General features: G+C 37.7%; 1 protein-coding gene across 3 annotated transcripts in view; it reads left to right on the top strand.

Annotated features, from left to right (window-relative positions):
- The window catches only part of sgsm2 (small G protein signaling modulator 2), a 115891-nt gene that overhangs the window by 72050 nt on the left and 18275 nt on the right, over nt 1-25566 (top strand). Inside the window, exons 11-23 of one of the 3 annotated variants that reach the window (XM_042486433.2) lie at nt 907-1039; nt 2783-2917; nt 8880-9054; nt 10620-10684; nt 11882-12027; nt 14371-14499; nt 14588-14770; nt 15662-16048; nt 16875-16999; nt 18263-18345; nt 19993-20102; nt 20306-20402; nt 21661-21828. In XM_042486433.2, coding sequence (XP_042342367.2) covers nt 907-1039; nt 2783-2917; nt 8880-9054; nt 10620-10684; nt 11882-12027; nt 14371-14499; nt 14588-14770; nt 15662-16048; nt 16875-16999; nt 18263-18345; nt 19993-20102; nt 20306-20402; nt 21661-21828 — 1936 coding nt within the window. Of the gene's footprint in view, nt 1-906; nt 1040-2779; nt 2918-8879; nt 9055-10619; nt 10685-11881; nt 12028-14370; nt 14500-14587; nt 14771-15661; nt 16049-16874; nt 17000-18262; nt 18346-19992; nt 20103-20305; nt 20403-21660; nt 21829-25566 lie in introns of all 3 variants that reach the window. The other 2 variants (XM_088078490.1, XM_088078491.1) reach the window with 2 other exon arrangements.

The following is a 25566-nucleotide window of genomic DNA, read 5'->3' as shown; positions in this document are numbered from 1 at the left end:
CAATTTACGATGTCAACACTGTAAAATAACAGTAGGATGCTGGCAACTACAGCTGACAGTAGGTTATGGTAATTTTATGTGAGCATGTATTACAGTAAAACCACTGTAAAAATAATTTGCAGTAAAATATTGTAAATCTTGATGCTTTTTGAGCTAATATTACACTGTAAAAAAAATCACACTCTTCACTACTAGAATACTATAATAAATTTGATGTAATATACTGTTGAAGTAATTTACAATAGTGACTGTATAATATCAGTAGGATGCTGCCAGTAGTTTACCGTAATTTTACAGAAAAATCTGTTACAGTAATAAACTAAAACTATACTTCAAACTAAAAAAACATTTTAGTTAACTGAAATAAATGACTAAAATGAATTGCCAAAAAAAAATAAAAAACAGGCGAGAGCACAGGCGGCCTCCCTGGCACCCGCCCATCTGAGCCTGTTTTATAATAATGATATAATGTAATATTACGACTTTTTCTGATATATAATGATTTTTTTTTTAAGTCTAAAAAAATGTATTTATTGCAATGTGGCCCTAAAACTCCATTGTATATATGAGCTCAGATCAAGTTGCTTTATTATTTCTTTTTATTGTGGAAACAAAATTTTTTGAATTCCACAAAAACACTTTGTGAGAGTATTTTTTTTTTTTTGCCTTTGAGGCCGCCGATATCCAAAACGTGGAGAGCAGCTGTGGAGTTTTGTCTCTCTAAACTTACATGATATCCTTTATTATATCTGGCGAAGTCACTCTGACTCATAACTAACGATTCAGATACCAAACAGCGTTTAAATGATATGTACTCAGAGCAGTGTTGCCTGTTTAATGACACAAATGATCCGGCTTATTAAACACAGCGGACGCCGTCTGTACACTTCTCTTCATCTTCTGCAGGGAAAAGTCTTCCCGAAACTGAAGAAGAGGAGCAGCACTGCCCGCCTCATCGACCAAGACAGGAACGGTGAGGAGCAGACAGCTGCTGACTACGTGTTTCGCATCGTCTACCCCGGATACCGATACGACGCCAGTAAGTCACACTTCTACAACGAATGCACACGAAGTGTCCCCGAGGAAGCAGAGCAGGGACACAGCTCACTTTGCTTAGGGGCCACTCCTGCAAAATGAGAGGGGGCCAGGGGCCGGTCGCAGCAGCTCGATGCATGTTTCTAGGATTTTAGGACATTTCTAGGATTTAAGGACATTGCTGGGATTTTAGGACATTTCTCTGATTAAAGAACATTTGTAGGATTTTAGGACCATGTTTCTTAGCTTTTTGGATGTTTCTAGGAATATAGGACATTTCTCATATTTGAGGAGGTTTTCTAGTATTTTAGGTTGTTTCTACGATTCTAGGACATTTCTAAGAGTTGAGGACATTACTAGGATTGTAGGATGTTTCTATGACTTTAGGATGTTTCTCATATTTTAGGACATTTCTAAGGTTTAAGGACACATCTAGGATTTTAGGACATTACTAAGGTTTTTGGACATTTCTAAGATTTTAGGACATTTCTAGGACTATAGGATGTTTCTAGGATTTTAGGACGTTTCAAGGGTTTTAGGACATTTCTAGGATTTCAGGATGTTTCTAGACACTTCTAGAGTTTCAGGAGGTTACGGTGTTTCTACGACTTTAGGATATTTCTCATATTTTAGGACTTTTCTAGGATTTTAGGATGGTGTCGAAGATGGTGTCTGATTTAAAGATGTTTCTCGGATTTTTGGATGTTTTTGGATTGTATGATGTTTCTTGGATTTGAGGACGTTTCGAGGGTTTTAGGACCTGAAGATGTTTCTTAGAATTTTGGATTATTCTAGGATTATAGGGCGTTTCTCATATTTGAGGAGGTTTTCTTTTATTATAGGACATTTCAAGGATTCTAGGATGTTGCTAAGATTTGGGGACATTTCTAGTATTGTAGGATGTTTCTACGACTTTAGGATGTTTCTCATATTTTAGGACATTTCAAGGGTTTTCGGAGGTTAGGGTGTTTCTATGACTTTAGGATATTTCTCATATTGTAGGACGTTTCTTGGATTTTAGGACTTTTCTAGGATTTTAGTATGGTGTCTGATTTAAGGATGTTTCTAGGATTTTAGGATGTTTCTTGGATTTTAGGACATGTCTCTAATTTAAGGACATTTGTAGGATTTTAGGACCTTAAGATTTTTCTTAGATTACTAGGAACTGAGGAGGTTTTCTTATATTTTAGGACATTCCTAGGATTCTAGGACATTTCTAAGATTTGAGGACATGTATAGGATTGTAGGATGTTTCTTGGATTTGAGGACATTTCTAGGTTTCATAGACATTTCTAGGATTTCAGGAGGTGTCTAGGATTTTAGATGTTTTTAGGATCTCAGGACATTTCTAGGATTTTAGCATGTTTCTAGGATTCTAGGACATGGGGGCTTAGCTAGGATCTCTGTTGGGGGTGTGGGGGATCCTCCACTGGCCCTTTTTTATAAACAAGCTCTATTTTGATGCTGTTTTATTCTTCCTGGAACCTTATGTATACTAAAAGTACTAAAAACAATTATTAAGATGAGTATCACTGCAGTAGAGGCTGCATAAAACACTAATATAATCTTTATTCTGTGGTTAACTTTCCTGTCTGTGATAAATTAAGTACAATAACAATATTGTCTTCCCATCGTGTGTTTAAGAAGTGCAGGTGTAGTGTGGTGTCACTCCCACAATGCTCCTCCCGAGGTCTGTAGGGTGGCACTGTTCTAACTGTGTTCTCTGTTGTCCCACTGGTGCAAGCAGTCACTATAAACTACCACCACACCACGGGCAGCCGCGCTCCGTCGCTGGACGATGACGAGGAAGAGGAAGATAGGCTCCATGCAATGATCTCAATGATCTGCTCGCGGAACCTCACAGACCCTAATGTCATGAAAGGTTTTTATCACCTTAACACACACCCCCAATCCCCCACCCCCCCACTCCTGAGACCTCCCCCCCGGCTTCAGACGTGCCTCCCTGCATCCCACCCTTCATGCCCCCCACGGCCCTCCTCTCTTACCCCTCCCGACCCCACCTCCCCCAGCTCCGTCTGCCTGTGTGTGTGCTTCCTGAGGCTGAGCCCAACAGTGTGGAGCAGGCTGCCGCTGCCTGTGTTAACATGGGGACGTTCAGGGTGATCAAGTTGCTTTAATATTTTTTGATGTTACGCACGTCATATATAACCCATGTCCAAAGAGCCAAAAATAAGTGGTTAAAATAACCACTTTAAATTTGAGACAGTGGTAGCCAAAAGAGTCCAAAAAAAGCTGAGACGACTGGCAGCCTCTATCTTTGAACCACCAGGTCCACTTTAGTTTCATTCAGTAAATCTGCTTTTTTAAAATTTTGTTCTCGCTTGCTCTTATTTAACCCTTTGAAACCTGATGATTTCCTTAAAAAAAAAAAATGCAGTGAGTGACAAAAAAAAACTGACCCCAAAATTAGCAAGAAATTACAAGAAAATTAGCAAAAAATAAAATAAAATAAATAAATAAAAATAGAAAGTTAAAAAAACAGGCAAACAAGACTTGGAAAAGGTGCCTAAAATATTAAAAATAAATCAGTGACATTATTTTAAATATGTAATTATGGTCATTTTAAATTAAAAAATTAAATTTTTAATTTTTAATTCTAAATTAAAAACTGCCATTTTTCCATAGCTTTTTTAAAAATATTTTTTTAAATCTTCTTTTTTCTTGCAGTTTGGGGATCATTTCTTATCAAGTTGCTCATTACCTTTTTACCCATGTGTGAAAGAAATTACACTAATTTGCTCAGGTTTCGAAAGGGTTAAATATGTGTGAAAGGCATCCAAAAACAGCACAAGAAATGTAATTTTTTGTGTTGCTGAAAACATTTTAGTTGATAAATAGACGATATAGTGACAGGATCTTGGTTATTATTGGATCAGCACTGCTTAGTTTTACAGCTCCATCTGAGTTTGGTCAGAGTGAGAGAGACAGAAATAGAGAGAGGGGGTCTCTCTCTTTTGATCCGCTCCTGTCCTCTTTGTGTCTGTGGTTTCGGGCGTACAAAAATGAGAAAGTATGATCTGTAGTTTTAACAGCAGCTGGAGTGCCAGCAAAAATCTGCAGAATGATGCAATTTGGGATTTGTGCTGGAAGATGAGCAGAGAGATCTGGGCACTGGTGCGACCGCACTATGTGGGTTACTACAGATTTGTGCAAAATTTAAGTGATATTTTCAAAATGTTGTTAAAAGTCAAATGTGAGATGACTGCGTTTCGACTGAGTGATGTTATGCGACTTCTCCTCTGGCGATAACATCCCAGTAACCATGGCAATGGATGTTCACAACATCAGCAGCTTTATTTCTATCGCAGCCACCGCACTAGCCGTCATTATTTCCGACTGAAGGCGACATAGGTGTGTTATGTGAGCGATAATGGAAAGACGAGCCCCTTGTACATGAGAGCAGCCACGTATGAGGGATTTGTGGGAGATGTAGTCCACGATTTCACAGAGGAAATTTGGATTCAAAACCTCCAGATGATCCGCTCAACTTTTTAGGAATTATGGGATTCAATAACAGCTCTTGTAGCTCCTACTGCATCATGAGGGAGCCAGTTCCTACTGACAAGCACACAGACATAACATCGTGTGACCGAAAAAAAAGTGTTTCCGTTGATTTTTTGTGAAATATGTTTTTTTTGAAACGTGTGAAATACTACCTCATGCGAACGTAAAAACTTTTGTTTTTTTGAAATTGATGTCTTTCCATTAGGCGTATCTTATATTTCAATTTCAATTTTAATTTGCACAATTTGAGCTACCTAATGTTGGGATACAAAGCTGTCTGAAAATATATTTTCTGGCAAGTGCAAAGAAAAGTAGATGGTAAAAGTTACCTCGTATTCATTTGTTCTCTGAACATGAATATCAAGGGATGGGAAGCAATAGGATTAGAATTGGAAATGTGGTTGAAATTTAGCCCTGAAATTCTCTGGAATGAGACAAATGTCATCCATTGTCTCCATTATGGTCTCACTAATTGCTTCACTTATCAATGTGTAATGGATCAGAGGACTGTGAGGGATGATGGCTGCACTTAGTGACCAGCCTGCAGAGAATTAGCACAGATAGAGCAATTAGCAGCTCTACAGCCTGTTTGTTTGGTGTCAGTTCGGTACAAATAAGGCGTTTACATGGTTTTGCATGAAACGTCAAACTTTTTTCTTGCCTTTTGGACTTTTATTCACACTTCAGCTGTGTTTCAGGGCCAGAAAATGCAAACTTTTGTAACTGGGTTCCAGCATGTGAGCTTTCGAAGACACAACACCTTCTGTCGCCGTGTAAACTGGCAACGTGTGGATCCTGTGAGAACGGTAACATCACGGCCGCATGATGTCGTTCAAGGGTGTGTCATTAGAAAGTTACACTGCCAGCTACTGGCCTGGCATGCATACTACAGCATTTTTGGTTGTTTTTGCAAATCCGTGCACACGAGGATCGTTCTCACAATGTTATCATATGAACGTGTATGTTTTTAAAACGCGAAGAAAAAACTTTGCAGTTTTTATCAGGGCTGCTCTTGTATAAATTTGGCCTTAATTTGGTTCTTGTTCGTTTGTTTCCAGCCACGGCAGTTTTCTAAATCAAATTTCTAATGAGTTAAACCCAAATGTTTCTGGCACTGGACAAACAACCCATACAACAAAACAATGTCACAAATAGTCACAAAACAACTTTAGATTCTTGCAAAATATTCTTTTCCAGAATTTATCCAATCTAATCTATCTATCAATCTAATTTTTAAAAGGGTTTACTGGAGGAGTCCACGCTACAACCTCTGGAGGCTTGTTCCAAGCTTTTACTGCACTGAAGTGGGAAGAAGAGATGCACCTTGTCGGACATAATTTTAGTGCGTTACCTCTTAAATCATATCTAGAGTGGATAACAGGCTCAGCTGAAATATCACATATTCTGTGGTCAAGCTTATGTAACTCAGTCATGTCACCTCTGTGTCTCCTCTAAGCCTGAGTTGGGAAACGTAACCTGGAGCGACGTTACTTTCCTCGTGCTACTTTCAGGTGCCTTTCACAGGTATTTAAAATGGTGCGATTTCTTTCAAAAACATGGGAAAAAGGCAAAGATGAAGTCGGAAAAAAACACTTTCTCACACTATTTAAAAAAAAAAAAGAAAGCTCAGGGAAAAATATATTTATAATTATCATAATTACATATTTAAAAGTGTGTTGCAAAAATATTATTTTTAGGCACCTTTTCCAGGTCATTTCCATTTTTTAAAAACATTTTTTAAAGGTAATTTTCAGGTAATCTTAATGTACTTTTAACTAATTTCTTGCTGATTTTTTTTGGGTCATTTTTCTTTTCGTTGCTTATTGCTTTTTTGCCATGTTTTTGAAGGAAATCAAGCTGATTTGCTGAGGTTTCAAAGGGTTAACCTCTCCTTATATGACATCCCTGGAATTAGTTTAGCAGCTCTCCTCTAAAAATTCTCTTTTCTGTATATTTTATATTATGATTTATAAGGACACCAGACAGAGCTTAGCTTTTGACAAACCTGCATGACTTGAATAGGAAGGAGATGATTTTTCATTAGTTTTAAATTTGGTGAAGAAAAAAATCGGTCTCAAAAAGTATTAAAATTAAGTGCTAAAAATCAGGTTTTGTTTTGGCTGAATTTGCTGTAACTGAGGATAAGAGTCCCTGGACATTTTAATCTGGCACAATAACACCGTGTCTGTAGAAAATGTGCCGTTGTCTGACATCCAGTTAACCCTTTGAGCAAATTGGTTTGATATCTTTAAAAACAGGGAGAAATCTGTGAGCAAGACATGGCTCAAAACATAGTAAGTTAAAAAAGTTACTAAATTAACTGAAAATAAGCAAAAAATCAAAACCAAATAAAAAAACACAACAGAACAAGGAAATGACCAGAAAAAAAGGGCAGTTAATTATATAATGTCATATAATTTTAAATATATGGTTATAATGATTATTAGATTTTTTTCCTGCATCCTCCCTTGTTGTTTTTTTAATATATGATTTTCTGACAATTCTCCTTTTTTAAAAAAATAAATTCTTTGTCAGCATGTCATAATTTCTTGCAGTTTGTGGGACATTTTCTACAGAATTTGTCAGTGCCTTTTTTCCCGTGTTTTGAAAGACATCAAACCAACCTGCACACGTTTCAAAGGGTTGAATAGCTTGTGCGAGGCGTCTGAACGCAGCAGATGAAAACTGATGTTGCACCAGGTTTCAAATGTCTCTCTCTTTCTCTCTCTCCGTGTCTCTTCTGTTTCTTCCCACGGCTCAGTGACGCAGTCTAACACACCGGTTTGATGCTGTGAAACACACACACTGGAAACACACTGTCAGATGAAGAGAGCTGTTTTAAAGAGTGCTGCCAAACACACGTCTGTCACCTGCTTTCATCACTGTCACACAGATCCAAACTAACCCCAGGTCTCCTCGTCTAGGTCAAGGCCTCTCTGGCTGCTTTGCATTCTGGGATTTGTAGTGCTGACTGCAGAGTTATGAGAGGGTGTAGCTGTGGAAGCATGCCTCAACACTCTTGGGTTTACGCTGTCGTGGCCAAAGAATCGCTTTGATAATTTATTTTATTTTTTGCACTCCTTTAATTTGACTTAATTCCTTTTTGTCCTTTCATTTCTCACTTGCAACATGCCTGACGATATTTGCATGGGAGATATGCACCCATCTCATTGTTTTTTAAAGAGCGACTGTGTGTCTCTACGTACTTGTGATGGAAAATCCTCTCACGGTCTCCTCCTCTGTTTGTTTGGATCTCTCTCTCTCTCTCTTCCTCAGTTGTTTCTCCTCTGTTTGTGCAGTCGTTTGCTGCGATGCTGTTCACTGTAATTCTTCACTAACCCCCACCCCCGCCACCCCCTCCCCTCGCCCCCTCCTCCCCCTCTCATTACGGTCCTGTGGGGTTCCGCAGTAGTAGAGACGTGGAGTCCTTGTGTGAGCAGGGTTGCATTACTGAGCCCAAAAACAGTCGCTGATCACGTCTAGTCCCAAAGTAAAGAGGGGGGAGGCCAAATGTCGGTCTCGCTCCAGCATTTTTTCTGTTTGCTTTTTAAATATTATTTGTTTTTTTGGGGTTATTGAACCAAAGCGCAGCTTCATATTTATGACAGGTCATCAGCTCCAACCTGAAGAATTAAGGTGAAGAGCATTTATTTGATGTTGAAGTTTTTATGTTTTTTTTGTTTTTTTTCCTCCCCTTTGTGTGCCCTCTTACTGGAGTCCATTTGTTTTTCTTGTTTATGAAATAATTTCTTTTGGTGTCTCTTTGTCTTGTTCTGGCTTTATGCATCCTGCATGGCCTGAGCGTCAGCTTCGTCCCTGTCTTCCCCCCTTTTCTGTCGCCTCCTTCACTTCCTTTCCTCTTCCTCTGCTTCTTCCTCCTCTCTCCTGTTTGTCCGGAGCTCTGCTGTCTCCTCTGCCTCCCCTCTGAATGAACTGAAACCAGCATGGCTTCCCTGCATCCTCTCTGCCTGTCTCTCCCACAGCACCGGTCCTGCTTCCTGAACTGTCCCCCTCCACTTTTGGTTTCCTCTCTACGCTTGCTTTTCCAGCTCTCACATGTAACATGAGTGTAAAACTTTCATCCATCTACTCATCTCTTGATGTCATGAATAACCACAATACATGGAAAGACGTATTTACGGTTGAGCTGAGGGGCCTATGTCATAATATGTAAGGCACAGGACGTAGCCAGTGTGGAGTGGACATAAAGACACTGGAGACTTTTAAATAACAAAGAGTGTAGGACATGTAAACAGCCATTTTGTCTCAGAGCACTGAGACCTCTCTCTGTCTTCTCACTTCCTTTCTCTTTGCTTTAGACCACGGGGATATGATGGAGATGCAGGGATTCGGAGGCAGCCCATCGTCTTGGCAACAAGCCGAAGGAACCGCTCACGAGTCGCTGTGCCTGTCCTGCTCCACGGCCGGCAGCAACGTGTCGTTCGACTACCCGGCCGGCTGCACCTGCATACACGAGCCGTCAGACATCCACACGTACGTATCATCAACAAAACCCTCCCAGTTAAACCTTTACCTGTTACTGTGAGCCCGTTTTCATCTACATTTTTCTTAAACACATTGAGGATAGTTGAGTTTTTCATTTGTTACATAAAGGTGATCAATACTGAAAAAAAGGTGTCGTCAATAACACTGAGGGCACATGAAGATATTTTTGGAAAGCTGACTTTATTGATTTAGCACTCAGTTTGTGGAATCACATGAACTGAGCTGATATTTACAGAGATGTTAAATTTAAACCGATTTTCTAATAATAATAATAGAAATAATAATAATAATAATAATAATAATAATAATAATAATAATAATAATAATAATAATAATAATAATAATAATAATAATAATAATAATAATAATAATAATAATAATAATATAACATTATCCTTATATTAAGATGTGAAATAACAGCAGAAGTAGTGATAGTGGAAGTAACAGTGCTATTAGCTAGTATACTATGTAATATTAATAACCAGTATACTATAGTAATAATGACAATAATAATGATGATAGTAATAATGATACAGTTAACAACAACAACAACAACAATAATATTATAATATATAGTACAATAATAACATAATATAACATTATGCTTATATTAAGATCTGAAATGACAGTAGAGGTAATGATAGTGATCATAACAGTGCTATAAATAACAGTGATAGTAATAATGACTAATAATTGTAGTAATAATGATACAATTAGTAATAATAATGATAATGATAATTATAATAATAATGGTAATAGTAATAATGATACAGTTGACAACAACAACACAACTACAACTACAATTGGTAATAATAATGATAATGATAATAATCATAATAATAATAAAATTGATGATGGTGATAAAAATAATAACAATGATACTGAAGACAATAATAACAACAATGCAGGTAACATTTTTTTGATTACTTCTTGGCATTGTGTTATTTTTGTTGGTACATTAAAGCTATTGAGTACTAATATCCAGCTCTACCACGTTTGGTGCCTGAATAGCTGCTTTATTCAAAAAACTCAATCGGTTACGTTGTTTGTTGGTCTTGAACAGTCAGCTCATATTTTCTGTCACTTTAGAAACATTGATATGATAATTATGAAACATGCAAATGCAGTGTATTTGTGGTTTGCAGAAACGTGCAATGCCAACATTTCCGAGTGGATAGTGGATGTGATGATGGACGAACAAGCAACAGCTTAAACATTTGACTATTTACAGGCTGTTAATTTGAACCTTAAAAGGCCGACACCAAGACACACATTGGAGGAAGTGAACCCACCTTAGCCATGGAGTCTGCTGCGAGTGTCGCAGCAACAGTTATTATAGTTATCGATTTTGTGAAAATGGGATTCCAAGGAGTTTTTGTGGAGGCAGCATCCATCTAATCTATCCATTAGAGAAAAAAAACCACATTAAAGCACTTAAATCTCTACTTTGTTGGTGGAGGTTTATTCATTTAAAGCAAATATTTAAATAATTCACAGATAAGACAGCGGCTTAACATTCATTGTGGATTTTTTAAAAAAAATTTTCCCATCAGAATTCCTCTAAAGATGCTCTGCCAGAACATGAAGAGGCAGATCGTCTCCAGAGCCTTCTACGGATGTAAGTGCATCATATCTCCTTTGCATGAATTGTGTGAATTAAAAAAATATATAAACAGACATTTAAACTGCTTGCTCACACACAAGTGAGACACTTTTTACTATTTTCCGTCACAGTTATGTCTTGTGGGTTGGCAGTTTTATGCATACACATTAAATGCAAGTCTGCATAACAATATGCTAAAAACAAATTATTCATGTTTAGATAATAATAATAATACTGCAGTCAGTTTCTTTTGATTTTTGTTTTGCTTTGTAATGCACTAATTTTTTTTTGATAATGTGTTTGTTTGAGATTAATGTTCAGCCTGCTGCAGCTCTGCACTGCTGACCTCAGTTGAGAGCACGATTGATTTTAAAATCAATTAAAGTCATTTTGGATGTATGGCTCGATGCGGCAGCTACTGCTGCTCCATAAAACAGCGAGTCTGTAAACTGTTATGAATTATCCATCTAAATATGTCAAAGATGTAATAAAGACTTTGTAATGAACTTCTGAGTAACATAATGCGTTTATATTGTTTTAAAATATTGTTTATTCAAAGGAGACGTGGTTTTAATTACAGCATCAGCCGACAGATCTGATTGTATCGCCGTGAGTTAGTGAGTTATTGACCTCAATACGAAAATACAATGAAAAAAGTAAAAGCAGGTACTTCAAAAACAATACAAGGCTATCAGCTACTAAATTACTAAACTCAACACTATGGTTTAAAAAAGAAATTCTTACGCCTTTAATAGGTGATTGAAGACAGTTAACTTTTAAAGTTAACATAAACATTGACTTTTGCCGGACATGTTTATGCAATTATGACGTCAAGTTGACAACGCGTGTTTTAAAATAACGTTGTTATCAGTGTTAAACTCCCCTGGCATGCTTTATAGTTTAAGTTTGCTTGCTTGCAACAGCTAATAAATGTGCAACTACTAAACGTAAATGATAGCTACTACAAAATAGCAACATATATATATATTTTACCATCAATTGTTGACACTGCTTCCATGCTTTCCATAATTTCTGCTGCCCTGAAAGGTCACGCAAATGTCACAACTTTCCCAATTTCCCACTTGTGATTAAGACTTTGATGGGACGTTCATGATATTTTTAATTGTACTTTATCGGGTTACTATTTAAATTTTTGAGTCTCATACTTGGTCTCAGCTGTGTGTGTCTGTCCATGTCTCACCTGTCCATCAGGGCTGGCCTACTGCCGACACCTTTCCACTGTGCGGACTCACCTGTCAGCTCTGGTCAACCACAACATCGTCCCCCCAGACAGACCCTGCGAGGCATCTGGGGGCCTCAGCAAGGAGGTGTGGAGCAAGTACCAGAAAGACTGCAAGGTTTGTATGGAGCAGCAAACAAAATTAAATATAGCAGCCGGATCGAACGCTGTCAGCAAGCAGCAGGAATTACAGCAAGAATCTTAATCTTCCTCCTGCACCGTCTGATGCCCCTCCGCCCCTCCGCCCCCTGCCCCTCATTTAAAAGCCAGAAATCACATCAGATTGCCAACTCATCATTAAGTCATTGGTATTGATCAAACCCCATAGATAACTCATGGACAGTCTGTGCTGTATAGGGACTTTGCAAGTCTTATTTCCAGTAATATTTTATAAAGTGAGACAAGCTTCTCCTTTAGAGAATTATGAGGAGCAAAGATTTGTCCTGCTGGAAATGCTGAGATAGACACCTTTTCATCATCGTGAGGAAGCTGCTAGTCCCCGACTTTTCTTAAAAAATGTCTGTATTTTCATTTACAGTTTTATTTACACAAATTGGACAAAAGTTAAAGAAAATGTGATCATTTTTAACTATTTTGGCCACAGGTGGTCACAATGACTGTACAGATTTTGCCGTGATTAAATTGATACATTTCCGCATGGTGGCAGCTGCATATTGGTTGCTTGGCAACTACCATCTAGGGACAGTTCCAATACTGTCCAATTCAGCACCCATAACTTGCTGAAAATGTGTCTCATCGCTCTTAAATTTTGACACTAACTTCTCCGACTGAGGCTTCATCATATAGCAATGGTAACTATTATTTTCTAATATTTCTAGGCTACAATAACAGAAATAATTGATTTTGTTTTCAAAATGCGATCTTTAGGTTTCCAAATTCCAAACTGTATCTCCTGAGATACATTGCCCATGTAGGGTATAAATTCAATTCAAATAACCAACTTCTAAAACATTTTTATTAACAGTTAATTTGCCATTGTCTTTTATGTTTTATATTATAGGTTTTTTTTTAAGAGAGGAAGAAAAAAATGGTATAACTTTAAATACAATAAGGTATAAGATTAAAATACAGAAGCAATATAAATATATAAAATGAAAAATTGAATTTAAAGAAATGTATGTACAAAAGCTGCTATAGAAGAAGTTGCAGCGGACTAAATTAACCCATAGTGTGCAGTGTAAACAGAGAAAGTCAAGTGTGCATTAATGTAACGCCTGAAAACTGATTTAGCCATAAAAAAACGATTTATTTATATGAATATAAGTCATGGATCATGTGCTGCTCCTGCGGTCACCAGCCCCTCTCTGCACTTCCTCTCTCCCATGGAAGTTTAATGAGTTTCAGTGAAATGAAGTCTCATTACAGAGTGCAGTCTGATACCACTGTAGCTATTAAAGAAACCTCTGTAATCATTCATCACCACTAATTCACACTCTATTCATATCTGCGGCCTTTATCTTCTGCACTTGTCTGTATCTCCTGCAATCACTCTTTCTCTCCTATTATTCATGCACTTCCTCTTTTTCCTCTTACCACCCACACCAGGATCCTACGGAGCCCCCCTTGATAAAAATAAAATAATAAGAGATTTAGTGGGAGATAAGTGGGATGGTTGTCTACTACTATGGAGCAGTCAGTTTTCTATTGATGTTTACTAATTATGAATAAAGGTTATTATAGTCTACTTTTATATTCAAGAGTATAAACCTTTTGTTATTATTGCCGTGGCGAATGTCATGTGTAGTAATAATGCTGACGTCTGTGTGAAGCTGGACATGTGACTGATGGATGTGCTAAATGAAAGAGGGCAGTGTGGAGCTGTCCGTGGTGCTGAAACACAGGAGCGAGCAGGAGATTTAAAAGGTTGATTTATACTTCAGACAGCTGTTTGCAGCACCTCCACCTGCAGATGTTTAAGGAAAATGTGCATGAATTCACTTGCATGGTCAAATCAATGATTATTTCTTTGTTTGGTTTCTGTTTATTAATGAAAAAAAATGACCCCTTGCAATTTTCAACAGCGCTCTCAGTCAATTTATCCCGGCGCCCGGCACAGTAGTCGATTGCTACTGTCAATCGACAGTAGACTGACAGTAGCAATCGACAGTAGTCGATTGCTACTGTCAGTCCCATTTTTCCCTTAAAATATGAGTTAGGTCGACATTTTTTTGTCCAAGCTTTTGACATTTTGTTTATCTGGTTTCTCTTCACAAAAGCCTTTATACCGTCAACTTCGATTAGGTAATTTTACAGAGTAAACCACTTTTTCCATTTTTTAAAGCAAGTTTTAAAGCAACAACAACAACAACAACAACAAAAAGAACATGGGGTTAAGAATTTGAGATTAATGTTCTGTCCAAGCTTTTAACTTGGTAACTTATATAAAGGCTTTGTTGAGATCACACATTTATGTTCCTGTCATCCTCTTTCACGTGTGTAGAACTATAAGGAGCTGGAGCTGCTGAGGCTGGTTTACTATGGCGGGGTGCAGCACGACATCAGGAAGGAGGTCTGGCCTTTCCTGCTGGGACACTACAAGTTTGGAATGGGCAAAAAGGACATGAGCCAGGTACACGACACACACACTCACACACGTCGCCGCAAATTGTCTCTTGATTTGAGCAACAGGGTGTGATTGCCTTGTTTTTCCCGTGAAGATTGATGCCAAGATCAGCGAGCGCTACCAGCAGGTGATGCGGGAGTGGAAGGCCTGTGAGGTGATCGTCAAGCAGAGGGAGAAGGAGATGCAGTCGGCCATCTTTGCCAAGCTGTCCTCAGGCAGCAGCATCGACAGTCACGTCCTGCGACTCGTTCACAGAGACTCCACGCTCAGCAACGAGGTGAAGAAGACTACCGGGATAAACATTCAAAGTAGTTCATGTCGTGTGGCTCTGGAGGAGCCCTGCTGTGAACCCGGAGATGTTGAGTACCCTGAAGTTTTGTGTTAATAATGTATAGTTTGGGTCCCCAACATTAAGAAACTGCTGGATGCTAACTTGCATATGTTGGGCAATTTGTGTAATTTACCTTATTTGCACAATTTTGTAAATATACTTTTCAGTATTTCAGCAACTTCTCGACTAATTTGGACATTATCTTGGTGGTTTTTGGGGTTATTGAGGATGCTAAATCCATTTCTGATATTTTTAAAATTCTATTTTTTTTAAAACCAGAAGTCTGCATGTTTTAACGGCAGTTTAGCATCCTTAATAACCCCCAAAACCGCCCAGGTAGTGTCTAAATTAGCCAGACAGTTACTAAAGCACTGTCAATATATGTTATTATTATGTTATTATTAAATATATGCAAATAAGGTAAATGCCCAACATATGCAAGTTAGCTTCCTGCACTTACTTACTATACATTACATTGTTCAACATTTTGGGGGCATGTATCCCAAACTTTAAGGAAGTGCAATGCTCCATTTAAACTAAATCCAACAATCTAATTTCCTTAAATGAAACAAAGTCCCTTATGAAAACAACTCCTGTTTCTAACATTTAATATGCAGAGTTCACTGGGAATTTTAGGAAACCAGATTCAACAGAAAGAAAAAAATCATACTGCCTTTACAGCCTCAGACAGGTTCAGAATATAAGCACACACTAATAAAGGGAAGATGTAACAGAGACATAAATCTGCAGAAGACAGAATCCAGAGTCCTGGTTTCAGAGGTGAAGTCTGCCCTTGCTGTCCTCTACCAAATCTACGCTGCATTCATTCTTCTTCAGGTGTTTATGTCGGTGGATGAGCCGGATGCAGGAAGCCAGGAGACCCCCAGCGGAGAGGACAGTACCCCCACCATGACCACCCTGGTTCCCCCCGCAGCCGTCCCCCCAGAGGAGCGACCTCTGGTGGAGTTTGACTCCCCGGACTCGGGTCTCCCCTCCTCCAGAAACTACTCAGTGACCTCTGCTCATTCCCAGATCCTGTCCAGCATAGACGACGGTCAGAGCACCGAGGAGGAAGGGGGGGGCGGGGAGGAGGGCAGGACTGCGGGTGTGCTGGGGGGGCGTCAGGACTCACTGACTGAGGACAGGCTGTGCAGTCAGCTGGACAAACTGGTGACCAATGGAGCAGCTGCAGAGGCCATATCCCCCTCACTGTCCTCATACACAGTGAGTACAGTATATGGATATGTCTGTTTATATATCTGTTCTACTATTATCTATTATTACTACTATTACTTGTTTTATTTGTTTATTTATTTATTTAATTTATTTAATGTAAACGGGATGTTACCATTTGATGCACCGTACCAGATTATAGTTTAGAGCTAATTTGCATTTGCAGTCCCTCAGCAGGTCAGAACACACACACAATGACATGATACTACAAAGCTGTACAAGAGGAAAAGAAGAAAAGACACACACAAAACAAATAATACACACAATAGCAAATGGTATAAAGTAATCCTGAAATGAAGACAAACAATGCAACGTGAAACTACGCAAAAAGCACATTATTTACAAAACACAATAAAAAGCTTTTTGCTGAGCTGCAGCGTTTTCTTGTAGAGAAGGAGATCCTTCAATTGGAGGCTGAGACCTTAAAAACCACTTTCTTAGAGAACTAACAGCCATCAAAAGACAAAACATGATTTATGATACCACGTTTACCAAACTTACATTAACTCCTGCAAAGAAGCAGCAGAGTGAGGTCACTAGATTGGTTGCTGAGATATGGCTGTGCCCTGCTGGTGAGAAAAAAAAACTATGTAGTTTTCTAGCAAATCTAGATAAACATAAAGTTTTCTTACAGTGTCATATCTTGTTTAAGGTGAAAATCAAATAAACCACAATCATAAAGTTTCAGTGTTTCATCTCCACTGTGAAAGACTGAGGTTGCTGATAGTAAAACGCATAAAGATGCCAAAGAAAGACAGAAATTTGGATTTACACTTTGTCACCCTCTAGTGTTGACACCAGTGTTTGCTGTGTGCAGATCGAGCTGCTGGACACCGTCGCTCTCAACCTCCACAGGATAGACAAAGATGTGCAGCGCTGCGACCGCAACTATTATTACTTCACCTCAGCCAACCTGGAGAAACTACGCAACATCATGTGCAGGTGTGTACAAGAAGCAGTGATGATAAAAGATTTTCAGTGTAGTGAGTCTGCGGGATGGGATTTTAAAATATTTTTCTTATTTTTTAAAACTGTTCTTTGTTTGCAAAACCATAGAGTTTAATCCATGTTTGATGTTATATGTTCTAATCATGGTTATATTCATGCTGAAAATATCTTAAAATGAAACAAATAACAGACCAATCTGAAAACTTTATTTACACAACCAAGATCTTTGTGTGCATGAAGCATGATTTACTACTACTACTAATAATAATAATATAACAAAAATAGTAATAACCTTTATTTATATAGCACCTTTCATTTAAAATTGAGAACAAAGTGCTTATTATGCAAAAGAGATAGAATTTATAACCTAACAATATATAGAAATATATAAAAAATGTAAATATAAATGTCTATTCTCATCACTTATCTTATTCTATGCAAAAACATTAAACAAATGTCATATCTTGGGTTGAGCTGATTAACCATAACCATCCACCCAGTATCAATTAAATCAAATGTGAGATCATGAGGAACCATTCAAATTTAACTAATGTACTTTATAAATCTAATATTTGAATATTATAAGAAATATGTTTATTTTCTTTCTTTATGAAAAAAAGTTTTCATGTTTTCCTTTCACTCGTTGAGCGCACAGCCTGCACAGTAAAGCATCACCGGGTCATCACTGTCATGAGTCAACACAGTATCGATCAGTGGCACAATCACATAATCACAATGTGGCGTCATCAGGGGAAGAAACACAGCGTGTCATCAGGATGTAAAGCACCATCATCATCGACATTAGAGAACACAGCACAGCAGAAGTGTGTAAAATTACAGGAATATCTTAAGTAATATCCTACATATTTTTGAATTCGGGTGCATTTTATGAACCTAAAAATAAGGTTATTGTCTCCTGGTGGTGCCCCGGGGAGCTCTGTGTCGTGTCACCGACACCTTGGCGCGCAGAGCTTCAGAGAGCCAGGGATGAGAGCAGGTGGGCGGGCGGGCAGGTGTGAGATTTGTGCGGTGCAGCGGAACAAAACCGCCCACACATCACCGACAGTATGATAATAACATCCAAAACACAAGTTCACTCTCACTGGGTTCTTTGACATGAGGATTACTTTAAACTTAAGACTTGTTTCAGACTATTTCAGACAATGTTTTTGTGTACTTTGTCTTAATTTAATTTGATATTTGCATGTTGAGTTGAAGGTGATTTGTTTGTTTTCGGTGTCTCCTTCTCACCTGCAGCTATGTGTGGGAGCACTTAGAGATGGGCTACGTTCAGGGCATGTGTGACCTGCTCGCTCCACTCATGGTCATCCTGGATGATGGTGAGAAGAAAGAAATATGATATACTTTAAATCTCCAAACTATAATTATTATTGTAAACAGGCAGATGAGAAATTGGCCAAGGTGTCGTTACATAATTGAAGCTCATGTGCGTCATTTACCGTTTCTCTCGGTTGCTTTGTCACATTTTTCCTTTAACTGTTTACCTTTTCAAAACAGCTCACACACAGCCTAAATGTCAAAAACAAAATGATAAAAACAGCACATGTTCTTTGCAGAATCACCTTCTCAAAACCTGTTTTGTTTTGGTAGTTTTTGCTATAATAGCTTTCAGGTGCTTGGAAGGTATTTTTTTAACGTAAATATCAACACTCGTGTTTTATGGTGTGCCTTAGAGCTTCACTTAACCTTTACACCTGTGGCTCTCTGTGCAGCACCTGAAGGCAGCACGTATCTGTTCCATCTGCAGTCTGTAATATTGTGCACAGCAGATCTGCTGGTTGCATTTTGTAACCAGCCCCCTGATGCTTTTGGGCACATCAAACATGTCATTGTGATGAATTATTGAACACAGCTACACAGTTTCTCATTATCCTCAATCAAGCGGTGCAGTCAGGCCCGAAGTGCATCAGGAGGGTGCCAAAAGCATTTTTGGTAATTTTGTGGCCAGGCTGTTTGGTGCACCTGTGGCACACTTGAGCACGCAGTGGGATCAGAAAAAAACAGTCATAGTATAGCATGTTGAAAAAAAGGACACAAATCATAGTATAGTTGAAAAAACCTCATTGTATAATATGAGTATAGTATGTCAAAAGAAAGCCATAGAATAGTATGTTGAAAAACTGCAAAAAAGTAGTAGTAATGTATGTTGAAAAAAAGTCTATAGCATACTATAGCAAGATGAAAAAACTTATAGTACTGTTATAGTATATCAAAAAAGTCATAGTATAGTATGTAAAAAAAGTCATAGTATAGCATGTTGGGAAAATTGCAAAAATAAATCATACTACAAATATACTATTGGGGGGTATGGTACATCCACAAAATGGAACAGAATAGTATGTGAAGAAAAAGTAACAGTATAGCGTGTATAAAAAACTGCACAAAAGACATTGTGTAGTATGTGGAGAAAAAGTAACAGTCATAGCAATAATTAAAAAAGTAATAGTAACAGCATGTCGAAAAAATGGCTTAAAGTAGTCATATTAGAGTACGTCTAAAAAGTCACAGTTCAAGCTTGTTGAAAAAAGTCTAAGGATAGTATATTTTTTTAAAAAAAGTTAAATATGTTGAAAATAGTCATGGTAAAGCATGTAAAAAATATAGTCATAGTATAGCATACTGAAAAAACTGCAAAAAGGTCATAGTATAGTATGTCAAAAAAGTCATTGTGTATTTTGTCGAAAAGTAAGTCATAGTTTATGTATGACTTAAGAATATGAAGTTTAATTAAACCATCTCAGTTAAAGTGAATAATCTGGTGAAATAGATATCTTTCAGACTGTATTTTTTGTAAGGCTACGTCCCTCCAAACCCTGCATATACAGTACAGAAGCTGTCATAGCAAACACACACTGACAATTTCATCAATGTTTGAAATCCATTTGGGAAATATTGTTAGTTATGGGGTGTAGGTGCTGCCCGGACCCTATGACCCTATGTTATTATTCTGTGTGTTTGTGTGTCAGAGTGCCTGGCATACAGCTGTTTCACTCAGCTAATGAAGAGGATGAGTCAGAACTTCCCCAATGGCGGCGCCATGGACACACACTTTGCCAACATGAGGTCACTGATCCAGGTGATGGATATGACTCTTATCGTGTGTGTGTGTGTGTGTGTGTGTGTGTGTGTGTATTTGAGAGAGAGAGAAAGAGAATAAATGTAAATGTAAATGCCAAGATTCTGATGCACTCATAAATTTGAGTGAGAAAATTTAAATTGAGAGTGAGTAACCTTTACTAAAACCCGCTGACGTTCTCTCTGCTCGCTCTCTGACGTCAGATCCTGGACTCTGAGCTGTTTGAACTGATGCAGCAGAATGGAGATTACACTCACTTCTACTTCTGTTACCGTTGGTTCCTGCTCGACTTCAAGAGAGGTAAATGATGCATCCCTCACTCATTATTACTCAGTATTCTGCAACTTGTTGATTTCTCTGCTTTAACACTACAACCGCCGAGGTGGGTCATTTTGACCCCCTGAATGTAGGTTGAATTATTGTATGATATAGGCCTGTTGTTATATGAATCGCTGGTAGATATTTGGTTTATTATTTGGTTGGAGTTGTAGATATTTGAAGTTGAGTTGTGGGATTAGCTAACTGGGCCTTTTTCAGGCTGGTGGCTCCTTGTCTTTAGATTAGGATTTCACATCAGGGGAAAATGAGGCGTCAGATATCTCGCATCTCGGATCGGATGCCTCCTCCATTATATCTCCGCTATCTGATTCCTCTACCTTCATCTGCCATCTGTATCTGTCCATGTTTACCAACAAAACCTCCGATCTCCAATCTATAGCTATCTTATATGTGACAAAGTTCTTATGAAAAGTGAAGCTTAGCGTACTCGCCGCTCGTCCAGTTGCTTAGCAACGGCATGTGTTGCCACAGGGGTCAAAATTACCCAGCGCGGCGGTTGGAGATATAAATGATAATATTTTTTTTTTCTTTTTGTGCCACAAACCTTAAAATTCAGTAGATAATTAATAACACAATTCGAGGAAAAGTCGGGAAATGAGAAATGTAGAAATGTTTTATTTTAAGAAAGTTACATGCATTTGAAAACATGAGTGGGTAAAAATGACCTACCTTGGCAGTTCTAGTGTTAAAGCTTCATTAAGTCTTTTTCACCAGTGGTGGCGAAAGACAAACTAACAAAGTTAGCAGTGTTTGCAGATGGGAAGCTGGGAAGTGATCTTGTCATGTACTGCATTAGACACTGGCAGTGGTTGGTTGAGGCCCTTGCAGTGTGGGGTCAGAATTGGGGGAGAGTGACTTAAACCTCTTGCAACGCTGTTTCAGTAAAGCTCATGACTGGCAGGACTGAAGAAAAAACTACAACACTGTCTGCAGCATAAATGTGGAAAATTCTACACAAATTACTAGAATAGGCAGAAGAAGTGTTATTTGTACCATTTCAGTAATTTGGTGGCTCGTGAGGTCTACCATTCAAGAAAGCCGAAACCATGGTAACATGATGTCCTAGTGCTTTAAAGAATAGCAGTACATGCTCTACCAAGTGCTCGTGATGTTACACATTCAACACCTTTGTGACATGTCCGTTCCTTTCTAATGTTTTCCTTCCCTTCAGCTGCACCAAATGTACTCTTTCTGATTCTCTGATGATCTCTGTGTGCAGAGCTCCTGTACGAGGATGTGTTTGCGGTGTGGGAGGTGATCTGGGTGGCTCCCAGGATTTCCTCGCAGCACTTTGTCCTTTTTCTGGCATTGGCCCTGGTCACAGTTTACCGTGAGATCATCATGGACAACAACATGGACTTCACTGACATTATTAAGTTCTTCAATGGTAAGAGACATACACATAGAGTACATTATGAACTGCATTTGAATTTAATGGATAGCTTATTCCTTGCTATCCTGTCGTCAGTAATAATAGACAGTTACAGATTGTTGTGACCAGTTGCGTTGTTGAGTGAAATGTGTGTGAAATCAAGTATGCCGTATTCTCTGGAAAGGAATAGCTAAGAGGAATATGGATAAAATCTTCTATAGCCATATGTTGGGACAATAGACTGTTTTTTCTAATCCTGTGATTTTAACACCTGTTGCATCAAAAGTTCATAATCAGAAATATACAAAAATCTTGTAAAACCAATCTTTGCCATAAAGTGGTCTTACAAACTAAAATACTCATACCTCTAACCAATACACCCAGAGATGTTAAATTGATGTGAAATTATCAATTTAATATATTAGTAATAAAATAGAAACAGTACGTGAAATATACCACCTGACTGATCTCTCTTGTCAAACTACAGCCTAATGTAAATTTAATAATATATCTTTGACAACACTAAAAAAACTAAAAAAAAAACCTGACAGATAATTACCTTTCTTGTTAAGGTTTCGTAGTTAGCTAAATGTTATTAAAAATTCTGAAAAAACGTAATACCTTAGTATGTAATCATTAATAAACGTCATCGTAATGTATGTTTTAAAAGATGACGAGAAAACATAGTATAGTATAGTATGTCGTCAAAAATCCTGAAAACGTCACACTTTAGTATGTTGCCAAAAATCGTGAAAAGACGTCATAGTACTGCATGTCGTCAAATCATGAAAAACGTCATATTATAGTATGTCGTTAAAATCGAGAAAACGTCATATTCAGAATCAGAATCGTGTTTTATTGCCAAGTACATTTACATATACAAGGAATTTTAACAAACAAGAATAAAAATAGTAAATTTCAATAGAATCAGACATCAAATAAAAATGTAGAAGCAATAACAAAAAACATAAACAATGAAAAATAGAATATAATGAACACAAATTGTATGTAGAAATACAAACGGTGCAATGGAGTAAGTGTACAGTTGTACAGAAGTTGAAGTTGCAGTGCAAAAAAAGTGTGCAGTGTATAGAGTTCAGACCAATGTGCGTTAATGTAATGGGGAAAAGCTGATTTAGCCTTACATTTATGTGAGTTTCTGGGACTCTGGGTCTGGACGAGAGCCTATGTTATGTGGGGCCATGGCGTGTCTCGGCACACTTTTAATGAGGTTTAAATCAGTTTTCAGCTATTTTTGGTACGTCATTTTTTAACATTTTCCATACTATAGCCTTTCCTTTTCAGTCATTTTTACAATATTATATTTTATGGTGTTTTTGACCTTTTTTCAAAGATTCTTTGTTATGGCGTGTCTCGGCACACTATTTTATGCTGTTTTTAGGTGTTTTCAGCTATTTTTGGGACATGTCATTTTTTAACATTTTCCATACTATATTGGAAATTTTTTTTCAACATCCTATTTTTTGGTGTTTCGGACCATTATCCAAAGATCCTTTGCTATGGCTTGTCTTGGCACACTATTTAATGAGGTTTAAAGCAGTTTTCAGCTGTTTTTGGGACATGTCATTTTTAAAAACATTTTTCCATACTATAGCCTTGGCTTTTCCGTAATTTTTCCAACATCCTATTTTTTGGTGTTTTTGACCATTTTTGAAAGATTCTTTGCTATGGCGTCTCTCTGCACTCTATTTAATGAGGTCTAAAGCAGTTTTCAGCTGTTTTTGGGACATGTCATTTTTTGACATTTTTCTATACTATAGCCTTGCCTTTTCGGTCATTTTACCGAAATCCTACTTTATGGGTTTTTTTAATGTTTCTGAAATTTTCGTTGCTATGGCGTGTCTCGGCACACTATTTTATGCTGTTTGGAGGTGTTTTCAGCTGTTTTTGGGACATTTCATATTTTGACATTTTTCCATACTGTAGCCTTGCCTTTCGGTCATTTTTACAACATCTCAAATTATGGTGTTTTTGACCGTTTTTGAAAGTTTCTTTGCTATGGCGTGTCTTAGCACGCTATTTTATGCTGTTTTGAGGTGTTTTAAGCCGTTTTTGGGATGTGTCATATTTTGACATTTTTCCATACTATAGCCTTGCCTTTTCGGTCATTTTTTGGACGTTAAGCATTTGGGTGTTTTTTAATATTTCTGAAAGTTTCTTTGCTATGGCGTGTCTTAGCACACTATTTTATGCTGTTTTAAGGTGTTTTCAGCTGTTTTTGGGACGTGTCATGTTTTGACATTTTTCCATACTATAGCCTTGCCTTTTTGGTCAGTTTTTGGACATTCTATTTTATGGTGTTTTTGACTGTTTTGAAAGATTTTTTTTGCTATGGCGTGTCTTTGCACACTAGTTTATGCTGTTTTGAGGTGTTTTCAGTTGTTTTTGGGACGTGTCATATTTTGACATTTTCCCATACTATAGCCTTGCCTTTTCGGTCATTTTTTGGACGTTCAGCATTTGGGTGTTTTTTAATATTTCTGAAATTGTCTTTGCTATGGCGTGTCATAGCATGCTATTTTATGCTGTTTTGAGGTGTTTTTTTCCAGCTGTTTTTGAGATGTGTCATATTTTTACATATTGCCTTTTCAGTCATTTTTCCGAAATCCTACTTTATGGGGTTTTTGAATGTTTCTGAAAGTTTCTTTGCTATGGCGTGACTTAGCACGCTATTTTCTGCTTTTTTGAGGTGTTTTAAGCAGTTTTTGGGACGTGTCATATTTTGACATAGTTCCATACTATAGCCTTGCCTTTTCGGTCATTTTGTGGACGTTAAGCATTTGGGTGTTTTTGAATATTTCTGAAAGTTTCTTTGCTATGGCGTGTCTTAGCACGCTATTTTCTGCTGTTTTGAGGTGGTTTCAGCTGTCTTTGGGACGTGTCATATTTTGACGTTTTTCCATACTATAGCCTTGCCTTTTTGTCATTTTTTGGACGTTCTGCATTTGGGTGTCTTTGTCCGTTTGTGAAAGTGTTTTTGCTATGGCGTCTCTTTCCATGCTAGTTTATGCTGTTTTGAGGTATTTTCAGTTGTTTTTGGGACGTGTCAAATTTTGACATTTTTCCATACTATAGCCTTGCCTTTTCGGTCATTTTTTGGACGTTCGGCATTTGGGTGTTTTTGGCCGTTTTTGAAAGTGTTTTTGCTATGGCGTGTCTTTGCATGCTAATTTATGCTGTTTTGAGGTGTTTTCAGTTGTTTTTGGGACGTGTCATATTTTTACGTTTTTCCATACTATAGCCTTGCCTTTTTGGTCAGTTTTTGGACATTGTATTTTATGGTGTTTATGACCATTTTGAAAGATTTTTTTGCTATGACGTGTCTTTGCACACTATTTCATGCTGTTTTGAGGTGTTTTCAGCTTTTTTTGGGACGTGTCATATTTTGACATTTTTCCATACTATAGCCTTGCCTTTTTGTCATTTTTTGGACATCCTACTTCATGGTGTTTTTGAATATTTCTGAAAGTTTCTTTGCTATGGCGTGTCTTAGCACGCTATTTTATTCTGTTTTGAGGTGTTTCCAGCTGTTTTTGGGACGTGTCATATTTTGACATTTTCCCATACTATAGCCTTGCCTTTTCGGTCATTTTTTGGACGTTCTGCATTTGGGTGTTTTTGATTATTTCTGAAAGTTTCTTTGCTATGGCGTGTCTTAGCATGCTATTTTATGTTGTTTTGATGTGTTTTCAGCCGTTTTTGGGACGTGTCATATTTTTATGTTTTTCCATA

Source organism: Plectropomus leopardus, chromosome 6 (genome assembly GCF_026936395.1).
Source record: "Plectropomus leopardus strain MGB_pleo_1.0 chromosome 6, ASM2693639v1, whole genome shotgun sequence".
NCBI lineage: Eukaryota > Metazoa > Chordata > Actinopteri > Perciformes > Serranidae > Plectropomus > Plectropomus leopardus.
Note: the sequence above shows the minus strand (reverse complement) of the source record. Positions and strands in the feature narration are given on the sequence as shown.